Here is a 19,880-nt window from a genome sequence, read left to right as displayed (position 1 = left end):
CAGGTTTATAGCAAAAAGAAGATTTAGGAAAATTTTCTTTGCTATAAACATAACTAATAAAGAGAAAAGCAGAAAAACAGGGAAAATCATTGGTGGCGAAACGGAGTTCGCCGGGTTTGCTAGTTTAATATAAAAAATGCAAAAAAGCAGAGTATTAAAAATAAATAAGTCAATATTTCCCAGGTATTAATAAAACATTTGAATATTATAGCTAATTAACTAATTAATATCTTTTACAATGTACAAATAAGAGCTATTGTAATAACCACAGGCACTTGTTCCTCTTCAAAATAAAACCGTAGTTTCATAAAATTTCCATTTGACTTCCCAATTTGGTGTGCATCTCATAATTAAGTTAGTTCCAACCAATTGTGTGCGGAATGAAAAATATTTTCGTTCCATATCGCCTCTCAGCTTTTTACAGATTTACATTTTACTAAGTGAATAGTAAGGGAGCACAAGACAAAAATTTTTACGTCATTCGCAATTCGGTGGGAATTAACTATAATATGATGTTTTTCGGCTTACTCACGTAACTATCTTTTAAACGAGGAACTCGACTAGTTTCAAGCTATGCTAATAGCTCGTAGTCATAAGCAGCATTCCGTGTAATCCAACGCGGCGTAATTACGCGAGGAAGCCAAAAAAATATAGTCATTAATTCGGTGAAAATGATTGAACTTTGAAGATTTGATAATCGAATGAAAACAACGTAAGTTTGTGTCCTCCGGTCTATTATTTAATATGCAGTGTCCAACAGGGTTAACTTTTACTTACAATTTTGTATAAAGTAATAAGATATTAAGTAAATGTACCTGTATATTTATTTTTTCTTTAAATTTATTTATTCCTGGATGAGTGTATGAGCAGCAGATTTGTTTAGTACATTTTATTTACTTATTCATGAAACTAATATTCGAGTAACTATTAACATTCAAAACTATGGCTATACTAAGCTAAAGTACGTTAATTGTCATCAGGTAGGTTTCGAATAGGGTGCATGAGAAACACGAAAGTTAAACTACTGGGCCACCACGACATTAAGGTAGCCACCGCGCATTAATTTATACTTCGAGTATATAATAATGCGCTAGGACCTATATTATATTATTTTAGTCACACTGTAGGTTGTTGCTATGAGAACAACTGAGGCGCTCTCATTTATTTACATGATTAAATAGACAAGTTGTACGTGATCTTTTTTATATGTTGATTGCCTTATAGAAATGGCTTAAAATATTATCCGAATTAGAAATATTCTTCAAATAAAACTATGTACATGCAGTGTACCCAACAGGATACCGAATGTTTCCCCACTATTAATCTGATGCGTCCAAATAACTCTCAAAATTCCATCACGAATTCCCCTACTATTACTGAAAACAATATGTTCATTGGAAAATTCTTCAATTATTATTTTTTCAGTGAAACATCTGCACTAATTGGAAGATATTTTCACTAAATTGCTTCGTTTGCAGTGATTGTTACAGGTCGGGTGTAGAAGCGACACGTTTGTTAGGTAGAATACTACTTGCAACTTTACATTTGCAATTTCCTGTCGATTGCATGGACTGTTTATTTCTTGTCTAGTGGCACTAAGATGCTTAACAGAATTAGGCACTAAATACTTAAATAAACACTTCTATATAAAAATTACACTCTTTTTTTTGAGGGGAGAAAATCATCCAATGACTTCTTCCGCCTTGGGCGAGGCGAGAGGGAGTGTCAGACTAAAAACCACCCCGTTTCTTCTCCTGCTTTTTAAGCCGGAGCCCCGGTAAACCCGCTAGGTAGTCCGCAGCTCCGGGTTAGATATCAGCCCTACTGGGCCCCATCTGTAATGGTCTGATGGCTCTTTGAGGCGGGTTCTGGTCGAGCGGCGAGCTACCTTTGCTCGTCGTCCGCAGAACCGAAAAGTTACACTCTAGTATTACTTTTCATTTTGAATACAGTGTGTATTATGTGTGCGTTTGTGTGCCACTACATTTTTTTTGTCTTTAAACATTTTTTTAAATAAACTTTGTTTATTATACTACGCAATATGTTTGATCATAAATGCAATATGCAAATATTATATGTGCGTACCTGTATACTTCTTCTCCGTCTTGACAGCACTCCAGTCCAAGTAGATGGAGTGTCTCTGTCTGCAGCCGCTATGGAACCGCGACCAGCTCTGTTCTTCCTTTGGTGGCCGCTGTACTGGTATGGTGCGGCCTAAGAATAAAAATTATGAAAAAATAAGCCGCGTTTTCCTTCCTGGCACTATAACTCCAGAACGCATAAACGCACGAACTGATTTCCACGGTTTTGCATTAGTTGGAACGGTCGCGGGCTCCGTGATATAGCAAAAATAAAATGTAAGAGTAAAGCAGGAAAATCTTTGGTGGCGAAACGGAATTCGCTATGTTTGCTAATATATGTATATGTAATTTATTTACAAACAACCCTCCTCCCTTTTCACTCTTTTTAATTTTCAGTCTCATTTGCCAAATTAAACATAATGTAACATTGTTTACCAGAGGAGCTAGCAACATCTGCATAGATTGGAGGTAGCAGTCGTGGAGACCGAGGCTCAGGAGTCTTCGCTTTGACCGTGGAACTTCTAGAAATAAGTGCCTGAAACACATAAAAAATTAATTCATACATTTAAAGTATATTTCGTCTCTGCGCAAGAAGAAAACATGACTAACCTAAGATGATACAGTATTATTCTATGTTTATATTATAACTTTCGTAAGATATACTAAATTAATTATTATATTTTTTGGCTTACCTACTCACGTAATTATTTGACGAGTAACTAACTGTAGGTATACCGTTTAATTTATGCATATCTTCCAAATCTCTTCGATGAGTGAAATTTGTAATGACATAATATGTTATTACATAATATATTAAGTACTTATGTAAAATATTTGTACCTAGGTAACTTTAAACTGAGAATTAAATTCAATGTTATTGTCTTTTTTACTATGTTCCTTGGTTTATATTGTTATTGGTTGAAATATTATTACATCATGCCTGTCAGTTTCCTAAAGTATTATTTTACGGCGTACTGTTGCATTCCTATTTAGTAGGCGTTTAAATGAAATTAAGAACAGCGTTTTTTGGCTCCCAAATACTTTCATTTAAAAGTAAAAGATACAACTTTTAAAAAAAACTTATCAGTATCAACAACCCTCTATAATTCACAGCCAGCTATCGGACTATGGACTCCTCTACATAAGAGAGTTTACCATGATCATCACACGAGGCATTGGAGTTGGAGATCATCACCAATCACCATGCACGTAGTACAACTCATACCAAGATAAATATTAATCAACTTCAAAACCTCACCAAATTGGTGTACCATAATTACTAGAGGACCCATTGTATGGTCCTTCCTCGTGGCAATAAATAGCTATCAGTGGCCATAACGCGTTTGTGCATGCCATCATGCCTCGAACAAAATGGCGGATCAATTTTTGGCGGCATTTTCGATGGTACTATAAGTGTAATTTCAGACACTAACGGTTTTTTTAAAGGCTTTGGTTGACACTTTTTGTGATGTTGTTGCTCAAGATAATTGTTTGCACGTTAATTTGTTAGTGAATATATAAATAGAACAAATCGTAGAATTAGGGATTAGGATCATACCCCGAAATAGCTGTTGGAGTAATATTTGTTCAGCAGAAAAGTGCTTTCGGCTACTAGTAATGTCGAAAGCAATTGATTTGCTCCTTTTTAGGGAACTTAAAATATTGTTAATTACGTAAAGGTACTTTTTAACTTAGCACTGAATGGGGGTGGTGACACAAACTTTACATTCATTCGCAAAAAATGTGTAAAACAAAATACGTCGCGGCAGGCCCAGAAGGATATGGCGGGACGAACTTGACACTCTAGGATTGGCCGCAGAAAGCTCTGCACAGAGATGAGTAAAAGGAAGGTAGGGATCCCTTTTTGGGGAAAAGATAGTAGGACGGATCACGGCTAAAATAAATAAAACAACAAAATACAAATACTTTTTGAATCTTAAGTGTAATGCAATCCGGAGCTGCGGACAAAAAAAACCTAGCGAGTTTAGCGGGTTATTCGGCTCAAAAAACAGGAGTAGTAAGGAGTGGTTTTTAGTCAGTAAAAGTCTGACACTTCCTCTCGTCTATCTACGCATAAGGCGGGAGAAGTCATAGGATGACTTTCGCCCGTAAAAAAAAAGTATAATGCGATGTCGTATGTCAGATCTGTTCCAAATTCAATAATCTTTGTATCAGCTTTGTTTGTGTAGCTTTGAATATTGGAATATTGAATATTTTCATTAAGTTTTCTTTTTGCATAAATCCTATCGACTGCTATGTAGGAGGCACTCACATTGTTTTTAATTTAGTGTTCAGTAAACTGCAGGTATCCGAAATACATTCGCTATGATAAAAAATGTGAAGTTTGTTTATAAAAAGTATATTTTTTTCATTTTATAAAATCGTTGTTGCTCTCCTGTGTAGGTACGTTTATATATGTATAAATGTACAAGTTTACATACACAACATATGATTAAACAGACATTAAATAACGCACAGCTGAAGCCAGGTATGGTAAAAAGATTTGGTATTTGTATAAAATATGGAAATATATAAATATATTCAGAGAGAATGGCTGGGCCATTGACCACCGCGAAGCTAAGAATATTATACAGCAATTTGTGTAAGTAAACCAAAAGTTCTAAGCTTGGATCGAAACTAGCAAAAGTCTGTTAGTAGTTACCGACCAATCTGGAATTAATTAGGATGCTTGTATTTAAAACTTATTTTTATCAAAATCTAGTTAGACACACTAACCTAGTTTGCACTAAGCGAAAATTGTACGAATATTTTGTTGTTCCAATATTAATAACAACAAATTAATGAATTTCTATATTCACACTGGCATTTTGAAATACAATGTTATACAATAAGCTTTACATATCTGACGTTCGGATGGACTGACATTTTAGTAACTAAAATAGTAATTAATTTTATCTACGCATAAACGTACCGTACCTGAAACAAATTAATTCTACATACATATATTGACAGGTAGGTACATCAAGGAATAAAATGGAATAAAACTGCAATATTGCATGCGATGTAAAATAATAGGCTCACTCACTATTACTAGAGGCTCAAATAACAATCTAACTGAAATAAAAAAAATAGTGTATTTCTTTTTTTATGTGGTGTTGTAGAGGATATGCATCATCGTCTTGTATGAGTGTCGTGTCGGCGAATTGAGTCTCAGGTGTCATTTTAAGTTTAAAGAATTTCATAGCATTTAGCATCACCATCATCTCTGTATCATTTAATCATTTCATTTTTAAGTTTAAGGGCAAGCTAAACCTTTAAGCGGTTTAGCTGCTTCATTGTTGTGTATTATTGAATGTTGTATCATATAACGGGGCTGTCAGATTCCTATTATGAAAAAAAATAGATTAAAAAAAGTATTTTGTGATCAACGTTTTTGCCTACCCCTTCGGGGAACACAAACCGTATTGTTACAGTTTTGAATTACGATAATGATGTCGTATTACATAATGCATCTACTAATTAGTTGATGTAATTATTGTTAGTATCAATTAGTAATTAGCTTGACCAAACTATTCTAAGGGCCTTTGCACACGCTCCTGTTTCCTAGTTAGTTGGGTACCTAGCGGCATAGTGTGTAGCCATTTTAGTTTGACACGTACCGATAGCCATACCGTGTCGTCTTCGGTGTGTAAAGAAAAGACACTTTAACTATTTCGGTACCCCATATGTCACAAAAAACTATTAACGCACAGAATTGGAAAACTTGCATAGGTATTAAATTTGTAATAGCTGGTTGTACCGTTGTTTATAACCTTTTTTTATGGCATAAGCCAGCAGACGGATCACCTGATGGTAAGCAATCGCCGCCGCCCATAGACAACAGAAATACCAGAAGCGTTATAAGTGCGTTACCGGCCTTTTGGAGGTTAGGAATTCAATGTTGTTGTTGGGAAATCGGGGATTCGTACCTATAGATGGATTATCATCAGAAACAGCTCGTAGCTGCCTACTGCAGAACCATGGGTCACGTTTTAAATTAATTGCCTTGGCACTTTTTTCTTGTAAAAACATTGCCCCATCATTAGGATTTTCCCCTCTGACATAAGTGCATTTATAAACATACAAACTCACATAGACATGACAAACCAAACCGGGAACAACAATCTGTTGATCACACAAAGAGTTGTTGAGCACACCGCGCCAGCCGTGCAGTCTAATATTCCAAACTCTAAGAGTCCAGTTCTGAGCTCGCAATTTAAAAGGTCACTGTAGCTACCTATATAGGTACAAATATGTAATGGGTATTATTTTCGGAAGTTCAAGGAAACCAAGGTGACTTTCCCATATAGGACTATCAATCAAGCTAATGGATTAATAGTTCGGTAGCAATTAGGCTAAGTCCTTATAGCAATATAATTACTAAATTACACCCAGTATCGTTTGCTGAAACAATAGCTGAAGGATTATGTACTTTGCGTATTAAATAATACTAGTGGTCGCCTAGTGGTCGAAATTCAACCATATACGATTTAATTTACAATACCACTTAACATACGTTCAAGGATAATTTTTATTTAACTCAAACTCAAACAAACTCTTTTATAAAACTCTATTCATATGAGACGTGAGAATATCATCGCAATGTCTATCGATTTTGACGTTTTGTCAAATACGATCAGATACTATGCATGTGTGTGTTATGTTTTTTTATTGATTTAATGTACTTTATAAGCATTATTTTTGAAAAATATTAGGGTTCTTCACTTCTCCTACACATAAACTATAAGTGTACCAAATTTTATGCTCCTACGTCCGCGCAATTTTCGTAAAAAGCGGTCCAAAGTTTTTGCATCACGTATTAATATATAGATTTACTATTTGTAAATATTTTAAAGCTTGAAGGCATTGAAGTACTATCATCAGTCAGTCAGTGGTGGATGTCCTGTGGCTGATAGAAGATGGTGATGGTGTGGATCTGGAACGTCTCTGGGGACTTATTATTGTAACAATTGTATTGTGAACCACATTGAGAAAGAGTAACCTATGGAGTTTCTTGCTCGTTATAAGAGGACTCGCCGACAGACAGACATTTCAAATATTTGCTTAAAAAAATATAATATTTGCTTACAAAAATTTCGTTCTAATTCATAGGAGCAAATAGCTTAATAAGAGGACTCGCCGACAGACAGACATTTCAAATATTTGCTTAAAAAAATATAATATTTGCTTACAAAAAGGAGATGGCTAAATGACTGACCCAGAAATAAATTAACACGAATACGAATTTCACGCTAACCCGTATCATTTAAATATTCACTTATGAATTATTTTGTGTTTAACTAATTCTTATAACTTGGTGAACAAAAATTAACAAAAAATAAGTTTCATAATTGGTTTTTTTCTGTTGTGGTTTGACATGACAACACGGAAGTACTGCAAGCTAGGGAGGGACATTAGTTTTCCCGAAAATCAAATCGAAATAATTAAACGAACATCAATTTTTAATAACGGTATAATGACTTTTTTCTGAAACCAAATAATTGTAAATGTTTTGATCGACGCAAAATATATATTTTGTATAAGATTGCACAATCTTACTATATATTTTGTGTCTGTCGATGTCGGAAAAAATATTTTGTTCGTTCAACCTTTTCGATTATTATATCGATTTTGGATCATTTTGGAAAAAGGTAATCTATGCATTTCCCTATACTTGTTTATGCGTCACGTCAGACGTCATTTGAACGCTCTGCCGTTTACTTCATCGTTGTGCTTTATTTGGATTTTGGATTTTCATTAACCCTTGCTCGTTTACTGGACTTTGTTTGATCGCCTACCTACTGACTCCTCGCAACTCGACACGGACTTTGTTTGATCGCCTACCTACTGACTCCTCGCAACTCGACACGGACTTTGTTTGATCGCCTACCTACTGACTCCTCGCAACTCGACACGGACTTTGTTTGATCGCCTACCTACTGACTCCTCGCAACTCGACACGGACTTTGTTTGATCGCCTACCTACTGACTCCTCGCAACTCGACACGGACTTGAATTGCAATCATGCAGTGCATAAACTGTGGTGTAGCCACGCAAAGACTGCGGCGTTATCTCACCTCTTCTTTGCCTGCTGTTTTACTCATGACCCTAGCGCGATGGTTAACAATTGAGGTAAGTCATCTAAAGCTCGAATAATTATATAAGTAGTAAACGTAAACACAATCAATAAAGGTGATCTTCAAGTTGTATAAGTACCTTGGGTCTCGAAATAGTAATAATTGTTATAACGACAATAAACCGATGGCCTCAAATGTCATAATAGTTAAATAGTAGTATTTAATAGGTTTATATATTACCAACTGCTCACTCAGTTTTGTTTTTTAGGTTCCAAGGGATGCCAATATTTGTCATCCTTGTTATGAAATGCTGAGTTCAGAAGCAGCTAATGGTGGTCGTTTATTTGGCCATACGATGGTGTGCGTAACTTGTGGTCGTTCTCTGAGACGTGTACGACAACATCATACAGTGGAAAGAAACGATTTGATGATGCAGGATTTACCAATATCACATCCAGCTTTTCATCATGTAAATAAACCGACAATTTTTATTATTTATATTGTAGCAGAATGAGATCCTTCATTTCGTTTCAATTTCGTTTCATTGTAAAACCTGGACATGCAACAGTGGTGACCCTGACGTGATCACCTGAATAGGAACTCTTTGCACTCAAAAGCAACACTATAATTATACAATATAATAAAATAATGTAAATCACCAAAACACCAATATTATTTTTTTTCAGGCTACCAACTATGTGTGTCATCCCTGTTGGATACGGCATCAAAGGCGGACAAATCAGGATCTAAATCGGTCAACTCTGCATAGACTTGAACCAGTGCCTCAAGCTGGAGGTTCAAGTGAACCTGAGCCTCTAGCTGAAGCTGAACCGGAACCTGAACCTGTAATTGAACCTGAACCAGCACCGAGACGTGTTCCCGAGCCAGAATTAAACCTGCCAACCTATAAAAGGGCTGCAAACACCTCTAGACACTGTGTATTTGATGGTTGTATTACTGAAGAACAGCTACACGTGATTCCAGCATTTATAAAAAAAATGCTTATTATAAAATATAATTTTTATATCCCTCGTTATACGAAGGTATGTGACTTACATTTAAATATGAATGTTTGGCACTTGCTGCTGGAAAATAATAATATGTACTCGAGTTTTACAGCAGATCAAATTGAAGATATAATATCTATCGCAAAATCAGAACTGCCAGTATTTAATTTTGAAAAGGTTTCTGAAATGCCAAATGTTTTATGCCATTATTGGACTGGTTTGACAATCGTCAATTTTTTGAATTTATTTAGCATCTTGCCTGCCCTCTCTTTTAAAAGGCCTAAAAATGCGTTGGCTCTTTATTTAGCTAAATTAAGAACAGGGGAATCTGACCGACGACTTGCAACACTTTTTGATGTGTCACGTCCCACACTAACAGCAATGCTAAAAAAAATTAGAGAATATTTAATGCATTATTTAGTACCTAATTATATAGGCCCGAGCCATATAAATCATACGGACATTGTAAACAGGAATTTGAGCATACCAAATGCTGTCTTTGGTAATGAGCAGAATAGACCTGCTATTGCCATATTTGATGGCACTTATATATACTTACAAAAAAGTTCAAATTATCTGTTCCAGAAAAAAACATACAGCCTGCACAAATATGACAATTTAGTTAAACCCTTTATGATTGTTTCGTGTGATGGGCATATTATTGATGTTGTTGGACCATATGCTGCTACTCAAACTGATGCCGAGATTATGAATCATTTGTTTGAAGCCGAAGACAGTCTGTATCGACAGCTCTTTCAGCCTAATGATATATTTATTTTAGATAGGGGGTTCAGAGATGCTATACCACTACTACAAAGGTTAGGCTATCAAATCCATAAACCTGAGTCACTGGATCATGGTCAAACACAATTAAGTACTGAACAAGCAAACAAAAGCAGAAAAGTAACACTATGCAGGTGGGTTGTAGAAGTGGTCAACGGGCGCTTTAAACGCGATTTTAAATTATTTCGACAACGATTTTTTAATTTAGCTACACCCCACCTGATGGAAGATTTCAAAATAGCTGCAGCCTTAATTAATAAATATCATGTACTAATCGAGGATAGTCCAAACTCAGATGAAATAATACAAAGAGTAGTACGTTTTATGGATCAGCCTAACAGTTTGGGAATCTTTGTAAGGGAAAATAATTTGAATAGGCAACGATCAATGTTCTTAAGAGTGGATGGCAACCTGCCCCAATTGGAGCATTTTCCAATATTGGACTATAGGCAATTAATATTGATGGCATTAGGACCATATCAAGTAAAACAAGCTCGGTCATATTATGGAGAGCATATTAGAGCAAATGGTATGTACAATATTGAAGTGTGCCCAGATCTCGAACGAGTCAGTCATTTAGGCGGATCAAGACCTCAACTTTTAAGAGGCCGAATAAAGTCAAGACATATCGGCCAAAAAATATACTATGTTTATATTTTATATGAAACCGAGCCTACAATCAATCATTTAGATGACATACTCTCATATTACTGCAGCTGTATAGTGGGTAACAGAACTTTGGGCTGTTGTTGTCATGTCATGACAGTGATCTGGTATCTCGGATGGGCCAGACATCAGAACACATTATCATCTCCAGCTACATTTTTAGATAATGTGCTTATCACACTTACAGCTTACGAATAAATAAATACTATGTTGAGAAATCGCATTTTTGTTGTTTTATTTCAGTACCTTTATGTTCCTCGGTAGAACTTTCAAAAGGATGGGTCCTCAAATGAACATGGACAAAACTAGTCATGATAAACAACCATGTGAAATTGTGAGATTACTTTTACCTCAGACTGACAGTCCAGTTGGGTAGATCTAATTTCGAGAAAGAGGTCCACTGTGTCTTCTCGTCCAACATACCACATTTTCTCAAGGCGAAAGTCTTGAAAGACAGATGTTTGTTGCCAGTGATGACATTATGACTCCGAAATGTAGTCAGTCACAATATACCTCATCAGAAGGCTTAAAGTCACCCAAAGGGCTACGGAAGGGGTGCTATGCTCGCAGTATCCTTGCGAAATGAAATGAATGAATGATCTTTTATGTCCTTGGTTACTTTGTGTTCATTATCTAGTATAAGCATAATTGTTTACCTATCTACCTCATATATTAATAACTTTCGGATCAGGTACATCAAAACGCCTTGGTAAAAGTTCATAGCAATGTTATGTTTGAAGTTTTTGTAACGTTGTTTGACGTAGGAGTTACGCTACTTTATTTTCAGGATTGTGCAGATATCCCAAGTTTCTGGACTTTCTTAATTACAAAATATTAATTTTTAATTATGCGGCTTTATTTATTGCTAGGTACCATATTTATTCAATATTTTTTTGTGCGGGTTATGACGTCCATACTTTGGTTTAGCCATGTCCTTTAGAGATTTAGTCATCTTCGTATTGGGAATAGAGATCGATTCAGATCATAGTTATCCTAAATTTATGTCACAAATCTATGCTTTACCCTAAAATATTTTTTTCTATTTATAATTTGTAAGGAGTCCTGTCTGTCCTTTAGGATACTTTAACACCAACGTACCTTATAAACTAATCACTACACACAACACTATACACCAAATACATAAATAATCTTCTATAATATAAAAATAAGTTCCATGGTTTTGCATTTGATGGAAAGGTCTAGAGATCCGTGAGATTTACAGCAAAAAAAAATAGAAGAAAAGTAGGAAAACAGGGAAAATCATTGGTGGTGAAACGGAGTTCGCGGGATTTGCTAGTGACCTATTTAAATGAAAACGAATCATTAACTAAGCCTAGATCGCAGGTTACATCGCCCTCACCAGATCAAAAAATAATTATATATAACAATACTTGTACCCAATTTCGGCCATCACTCTGCCAAAAAACTCATCATCGTTAAGCCAGGTAGCATTTTAAATAGCCCAAGGTCACAGTACCTTTCTGGGTAGAAACTAATTACGGTGCATACGAATTTGGGCCTTATGTACGTGCAGTGCGAGCGTAATTGGTTATCATGGGAAGTGCGTTGATTCCCCTTCGATTTAAGTTCACGTGCACCTAAGATTTATTATACTTTGAGCTCTTAATTTAAACTAGACTATACAAATTGTTGTTATTAGCGTTTAGTTGTAGGAATAAAAATTAAATTTAAATAAAATGTATTGAAATGATGTCAATTTCTTTTTTAATGAACGATGCCCCACACTAGGATTAGAATGAACTAAGGGCCTACAATTTATCAGACAGAAGCCTTTTTTTGATAAACCTGTTTCTATAATTTAAATGACGGTCTATAAACTGCCAACCAAGGAAGGCTAAAACAAATACAAAAGAGGACTAAAACCTTTTTTTTATGAAAAACGAGCGTACATATCACCTGATGTTAAGCAATCGCCGCCGCCCATGAACACTTGAATCACCAGAGGCGTTACAAATGCGTTGCCGGCTTTTTGGGGGTTAGGGTTTTATGGGTTGTTGGGTAATCAGGGATTGGGAAAATTGGTAGGGTAATTGGGCCTCCGGTAACCTTACTCACACAACGAAACACAACGCAAACGTTGTTTCACGTCGGCTTTCTGTGAGGCCGTGGTATCACTCCGATCAAACCGGCCCATTCGTGCCGAAGCATGGCTCTCCCACACTTAATCTAGGTTACTAGCAGTACGAGAATAGCACAGCAATAAGTACACGAAAATAATGTAAATCGGTCGCAAATGCTGATTGTATTGATTAATTAATTAACTACATAGCTTATTTCTGGTCATCTAATGAAAATTAAAAGAGCAAACTCTTATTAGGTAATAAGAATTATTATATTTATTTTCTTTTTATACGTTATGTGTGTATGTGTTCCAATTTAAAATATAAAGATTATTATTATTAAGAAATTGTTGTTGTTGTGCTTAAATATAATTTTATTATAAACCCAGAACCTACAACACATCCTAGTTATGAACTAGAATAACTAATTTACTACGATACTAAAATTTCAAACAACAGACTGGACCAATATTCCTAAGAGTTCATCCCTAAGGATAATTTCAGTGGTCCGGTAGAGTAGGTTTCATCTTCCGAGGTAACGGCAGCAAGGAGACAGATTGCACTCGCGTGTTATTGTGTCACACACACATACATTTACACATACAATTACATAATTATGCACATAAGTAAACCAGTACAAATCCTAAAAGAGTGTAACTTTATGTAAACAAGCTTAATTACTACAGAATAAAAAATATTTTTTAAGTTCATCTATGATTATGGCGCTTGCAACAGTACCGAAATATCGGAAACTCATAGACATAAATAAACATCGTAGGTTAATATCCCGTCTTAATTCTAATAAAAAATATTGTTTTAAGAATAAAAATGCTAAAGTTAATTTTACTCTTCATAGTATATGGACAAATTTTAGGTTCCTAAGCTCTGTTAGGTTCACTTAATAGACACATTTATTCGAAAAGTATTTTATAAATAAGTAACAAAAAGAAAACCTAATATCTGAAAAGGTAAGTTGTTCAGACCATGAAAGCTTACCTACCTCGTAATAATATTCAGTAATGTTTAACACATCAATCACTTCTCCTAAACCAAATTTACGAAATAAGCTCTCACTATAAAATCAATTTATTCCATAGTTTTACAGAAACATGAAACCGATTAATAAATAAACGACAAACTGTTCGGTATTCGTTAGTTTGGTAAAGGTAAAAAGCTAAGCAGTAAAATTTCAGTAAAAAAGCCATTTGTGAAAGTCGTAAATGTAAAAAAATAATCAGTTCTTTTAAGCCTTTACTTATTCCTTATAAAAGATAATAAAATGTTGTACCTTATTGGTCTCCTTGGCCCCATTGCGAACAGGAGGCTCGTCCATAGTGGCACTTATATTTTAGCGACAGGCGTGCGGTATGGGGAAGTGACACACAATGGTGTGTCCGCCGAAACGATACCGATGTCACTACGCGATGTAGCGGGCATGCGATCGAAACTCGACCCTGTCTTATCTCACTAAATTATATTTTTGATTGTATCACGTTTAATTAAAACGATGACGTATCACTGGCTGTGTTTACTTGTCTAATGATTGCAAGACAAAGAGTTATTGGGCTTTTTCATATAGTTTTCTTTGCATAGTACATTACTTTAGGATTTAAATTTACTTCTACAGCAGAGTGGTTCAGGAAGAGCTGATACTTACGTGTTACACATATGTCACGTGTTATTTTATGGTATAACAGACCCACGGTTCACTTGATGGTAATCAATCGTCGCCGCCCTTAGGGGTGTCCATGGGCGGCAACACCAGAGGCGTGACAAGATGCGTTGCCGGCCTTTTGGGGATTAGGAATTTATGTTGGGGATTGGGAAAATTGGGAAGGGGTAATTGGGACTACGGTAACCTTACTCACAACGAAACATGTCGCAATTGTTGTTTCACGTCAGTTTTCTGTCTGGCCGTGGTATCACTCCGGTCGAGCCGGCCCATTCGTGCCAAAGCATGGCTCTCCCACACTTGAAAATTCAGAACTTTATTAAAACAGTTCTCAACCTAGCAGATGACGATGATTTTCTACAACCAGTAGAAACGTAAAGCGATGTTAGAAAGTATGAAAATTTAAATTGTAAGGTAAGTAATGAATACATATTATTATTGGACACGTATTTTTTTATTTTGTCTATAAGATAAAACAATACTTAAATATAACGAATCAAAATTTAGGAGTGGGAGCAATACGTCATTTCTTCGAAAAATGTAAAAAGTGACTCACACGATATTATTCAAACCAATATAATATCTTCCTAAGAATTTGTTTCTGTAAGAAAAAAAAACGTGTTTATTTTTAATATAATGTACAAGTCGGATATTTAAAATAGTCGTATACTATATTCTAATAATATGTATTAGTGTAAGCTCCTAATTCCATAATACTAATACTAATCAGCGTAATATAAAACCGCACAGCCGGTATTTAGCCGCAACATACCGTGTCCAAAGGCCGCATCTAATTAGTTTGCAATTAATGAACTAATATGCATTATGTTTTGTCTGTGGTCTGTTTGTAGTGGTCTAAGGGGATTAAGATATTGTTCAGCAGTGGACGTCTTCCAGATATTGAAAATATTGAAGTCAAAGTCAATGTCTTAATTATTTATTTCAAATAGACCGGGAAGGCACTTTTGAATGTCAAAGCAAATATTACAATGTAAAGAAAACAAAATGTCTGTCTGTCCGTCAGTCCTCTAGTGAAGCTATTTGCTCGTTGCAAAGTGGTATATAGAGGTAGCTGTGTATATATTCAAGTTTAAAGAAAAAGCAAGAAAGTGCCTTGAGTTTAGTACTTGCGAATACTTTATTTAGGAAAATTCCTATATCCAATAAAGTATTATAGTAAAATTCTCAGTATCACCTTATTCATCCGACCCGTATACGCATAACAAATTGTTTGGGGACAGTAAATTGTTATTTTACAAGGTTATATTCCATTCGTTTCCATGTTCTTCCATATTCTCCAATAAACTCCTTTCCTGCTCATAATCCTCAAATTGTTACAGCATTTATAAACCTTTCCTTTGGTGATGTCCTTTACACCCACGATTGAATTCAGCACTCGCTTTGTCACATGATATTCAGACCTTTTCATTAAAATTTCTATAGCAAAAGAGACAATAATTACCTATTATAAATTATGAATTAGTGAAAATGTTTGATAGACCTGATTCAAATAATAGACGTGGTCGTATATTTCGTATTGTTAATTATTCCATACGGGCATTGGAATGTAGGGAGGCAGGCGGAAGAGGTCGCCGTAGGCGTCTAAATGCCAAAAATAGTGAAAAACATTTTCAACGAGAATTTTCAATATTTCATAGGGGTGGGCCTGATTGGCGGATTCTATTATCCGATACACTAGCCCCCAAGCTGACGGAGAATTTTGAAAAATCGTTGTTAACATTTTGGCACACATCCAATTACTGCCTGAGGCTAAATTTGTTTTACCACCCTCTACATAAGTATACGTGAACACATTGCACACACTACACAAACAAAATCACAAAGTAAAGCTTAGTTTAGCTAAAGAAAATTACACATTTTTCCACACACAGCTAGTTTGAAATTACCTCAAATTAAAAATACCTAGCATTCTCTTTATTTTAAGAAGAACATTTTTAACAAGCACTCAGCGCCCGTAAAACTCCTCTCCAATATTAAATTGCTTCAACAATAAAAAATCAGTGTACAATTTGTAAATTAATTTACCCTATTAAACCTCCTTTTTACCCTTGTTACTAAGACCTACCGTAGAAGCTTCGCTGTGCATCTAATAAAGGCAGACTAATAAAGTAATATTAAAGTGCATTTTTCCCAGCTAATATCTGCTCTCTCGAACTTTATTATTGCCTTGAGAACAAAGAAAAAAGTAATGATTGGTTTTTAAATAGTTTTAAAACTATATATTTAGCTTGCCTTGCTTTGTTTGTTGTTTCTTACAAAAGGTCGATCTGATATTTAATATACACTCTTAATCTTAATGGCAATACAATATTAGGTATAAGCCATTTTATTCTACAAAGATTACCTTATTGGTCGAGTTGTCGTAAGTGCGACTGCCAGACAAGAAGAGTCAGGTTTGATTCCCAAGTCGGGCAAAGTATTACTGGGCTTTTTCGGTTTTTCGAATTTTTCTCAGTAGCACGGAGTCTGGTATATGGCAATAGGCTCACTCCCTATTACATGGGACTTACAACACAAATGGTGAAAAGTGAGTGTACAACAAAGTGGATAGCGGCATTAGATTAGATTTAGCTGCATACCTTCCTAGCACAGCTACATAACTAAGTACCAGTGGAAATGGTCACATAGTTTCACAGCTTAGCTATTATATCTTCGTAGCATAACTACATACCACAGCACGTCTCCAGTAGAAAAGCACGCTCATTGATAAGATTTTTTAAAAACCCTTTGTGGCATCTGGCTCAGCCTCTGTAACATGAAACTCACAGATAATGCACATATGTACCACAGCGCTGTTTAATAGTCTTGTTATGAGGCGAGCGTCTTATACACCACGCTTCATTTCAGACATTTTTTTATGGAATAGGAGGCAAACGGGTCACCTGATGGTAAGCGATCAGCGCCGCCCATGGACACCCGCAACACCAGAGGAGAACCTACTGCCTATAATAAACTCAAATAAGGTATTACACACGTCTTATTTTAAATATTTTGAGCAGCTTGATGCCTTTTTCGGGCGTTTCAAATTTGAGGGCTATCACTAACTTACCATAAATTACGAGTATATTCACTTAACCTATGACTTAGTATAAGTTTATAGAAGTAGGTATTTCTTACATGTATATCTTATTCTATTATAGTATGTGGGTTAATGTAAAATGTAAGTATGTATTGTTACAAAATAGTGTTTTAATACTATTAGTATAATATTAATACTTTAATATGCCTGCCTCGTTGGCCGAGTGGTTGCGAGTGCGACTGCCGGGCAAGGGGTCTCGGGTTCGATTCCCGGGTCGAGCGAAGTATTACTGGGCTTTTTTCGGTTTTTCGATAATTTCTCAGTGATAGCACGGAGTCTGGAAATGCGCCCGGTATATGGCAATAGCTCACCACTTATTACATGGGACTTACAACATAAATTATTGTGAAAAGTGGGTGCACACAGTGGTATTATGTGCCATACTGTGCACCTCTGCCTACCCCTTCGGGGTTTAAAGGCGTGACGATATGTATGTATATGTATGTATGTATTTTAATATAATAATGCTTTATCAGAATCAAAATTATCCTTGCAATTATAACCGGAATCAATTCTATATTCGTAGTAAGTAATTTCACTTTTCCTGTAATGTTTGTTATTGGCCACTGGTTTTATTGTCCTTTGATAATGTTATCACAGACACTAGCTCCATTGATTGATTGCTTATCACCCTTTATCACAGTCATTCCATTGAAATCAGGCAAATACTATGAATTAAATTCATTTTAATGTTTAATGAAAGTATGCATCCTGCTAGACTATTCTGTATATCCTTTGTTATGAGAATAATCTCGAACAATGACGGGTGAGATAGCGAACGAGATTGAACTCCCTTTTTTTAAACGTTGCCCTACACTAGGATTTTCTCCTGTGTCGTGGGTGTGTTTACAAACATGCAATTTCACATACACATGACATGACATTGCTCCGTGCGGGAATCGAACCCGCTACACGTTGCGCGGCAGCCAGTTGCCTAGCCACCGCGCCAACTGAGCAGTCAATTTTGAATGTTTAGAATTGACAAAGACAGAATAGCCTATCTAGTCATCATCACCAACGTCTCGTGATGCAAATGAAGTAAGTAAATAAATAGTTTTTACAAATCACAGAATAAAGGTTCAGATTTATCAAAGACCGCTGCTGCCCGGTCTCTACCAGATGTGCAGTCACCTAACCTGTAAGAGGAGCTTCACCACAGCTTATTATAATCAGATAAAAAAATAATAGTAAATACCACCTGACCATTCGTGACCAATCGTCCCTCATACACTTGAACTTAGATAACAGAACAATAATAAAAAATAACTATTGACTAACCAAATGAATTAGATATACTTAGTCCATAATAACTACTACGGTTTTGTTTGCGAAACCATTTATCATTTGTATTGATTTTCTGATTATAATCAAAACGGTTGCGTTGGGCAGGCTAGATGTTGTTTCTGTGTACCTAAACTTACGAGTCAATGGCAAATGACTAATTCACTCCTGTTATTTTTCACTTATCTCAGAAAACTGTACGATAATATTAGTCCCCCCACCTTACCATTCCTATCTCCCTGTCCGGCGGGTGACGTACCTACGATCCGAATAAACTAAGCTTAATAAAAATAATAATAGGCCTCAATTTAAAATCTTTGGTTATAGATGGATTTTCGATTTTTGTTGTATCAAAACCTCGTCGATCGATAGATCGGTGAGGTCACGAGATTTTTGTTTGAGATTGTTCGTAATTTAGGTAGTTTGGGACATTTGGCTATCACCGCTCATTTTATAGCATTCACTAATTGAGTAACACCAGCTGTAGATGATTATTGTTTAATAAGTAATATTCCAATTTCAGTAACTTATGTGCATCTCTTTCTTCCCTGTGACGTTTCGGCTTAACACTTCGATGTGATTATACTACAAGCCAGTACGAATTTACTCCAACGTGTCGGTTAGGCAGCTAAACCGATTAGCTCGATACAAGGCGCCTCAATGGCCGCGCTTTAGGCTTCGGTCACTTGACTGGGCCTTTCGCCTAGCGTCAGGTAGCCTTAACCACGCTATCACCCCGACACAAGTGGGGATAAGGCGTAGGTAATCTGGTTTGTACATCTCTGTGGTGTTAGGATTAAGCCTCTGTCGTCTAACTCGCGTCTATTGGGTAAGGTTTATGATTGTGGGTACAATATGTAAGCTGTTTGTGTGTTAATGCCAAGTGAAATTTGGTTTAGTTTCGACCAATGATTTGGAGTTGGATTTATTTAAAAAATATATATCCTGTTTATTTCTAGTTAATATGAATTGTTATTAAACCATTATGCCATCTCCTTGTTCCCAAATTCCACTAACAAGAAAATAAATTAACCCAATCTCCTTTGTTAAAACTGAAGCCAAAACTCCCGATAAAACTCGCACATATACGTTTATACGTCTATGGTATGACATAAAACTTGTCAAATAAAAA

The 19,880-nt window shown here is 35.8% G+C and overlaps 2 protein-coding genes across 2 annotated transcripts in view; one reads left to right on the top strand and one right to left on the bottom strand.

Moving 5' to 3' along the window:
* The window catches only part of LOC118264777 (probable 3',5'-cyclic phosphodiesterase pde-5), a 32,255-nt gene extending 18,151 nt beyond the window's left edge, over positions 1-14,104 (bottom strand). Inside the window, exons 1-3 of the mRNA XM_035577409.2 lie at positions 13,984-14,104; positions 2,517-2,616; positions 2,086-2,214 (exon numbers count right to left, since the gene is read on the bottom strand). Of these exons, the coding sequence (XP_035433302.1) occupies positions 2,086-2,214; positions 2,517-2,616; positions 13,984-14,028 (274 nt within the window). The 5' untranslated portion in view covers positions 14,029-14,104. The remainder of the gene's footprint in view (positions 1-2,085; positions 2,215-2,516; positions 2,617-13,983) is intronic.
* LOC118277412 (uncharacterized) lies at positions 7,923-11,547 on the top strand. The gene is made up of 3 exons (XM_035596189.2): positions 7,923-8,213; positions 8,427-8,627; positions 8,845-11,547. The coding sequence occupies exons 1-3, from the start codon at positions 8,106-8,108 to the stop codon at positions 10,810-10,812; spliced, it is 2,277 nt and encodes a 758-aa protein (XP_035452082.2). The 5' UTR covers positions 7,923-8,105; the 3' UTR covers positions 10,813-11,547.
* Positions 14,105-19,880: the final 5,776 nt, after the last annotated feature.

This window comes from Spodoptera frugiperda, chromosome 25, assembly GCF_023101765.2.
Source record: "Spodoptera frugiperda isolate SF20-4 chromosome 25, AGI-APGP_CSIRO_Sfru_2.0, whole genome shotgun sequence".
NCBI lineage: Eukaryota > Metazoa > Arthropoda > Insecta > Lepidoptera > Noctuidae > Spodoptera > Spodoptera frugiperda.
Note: the sequence above shows the minus strand (reverse complement) of the source record. Positions and strands in the feature narration are given on the sequence as shown.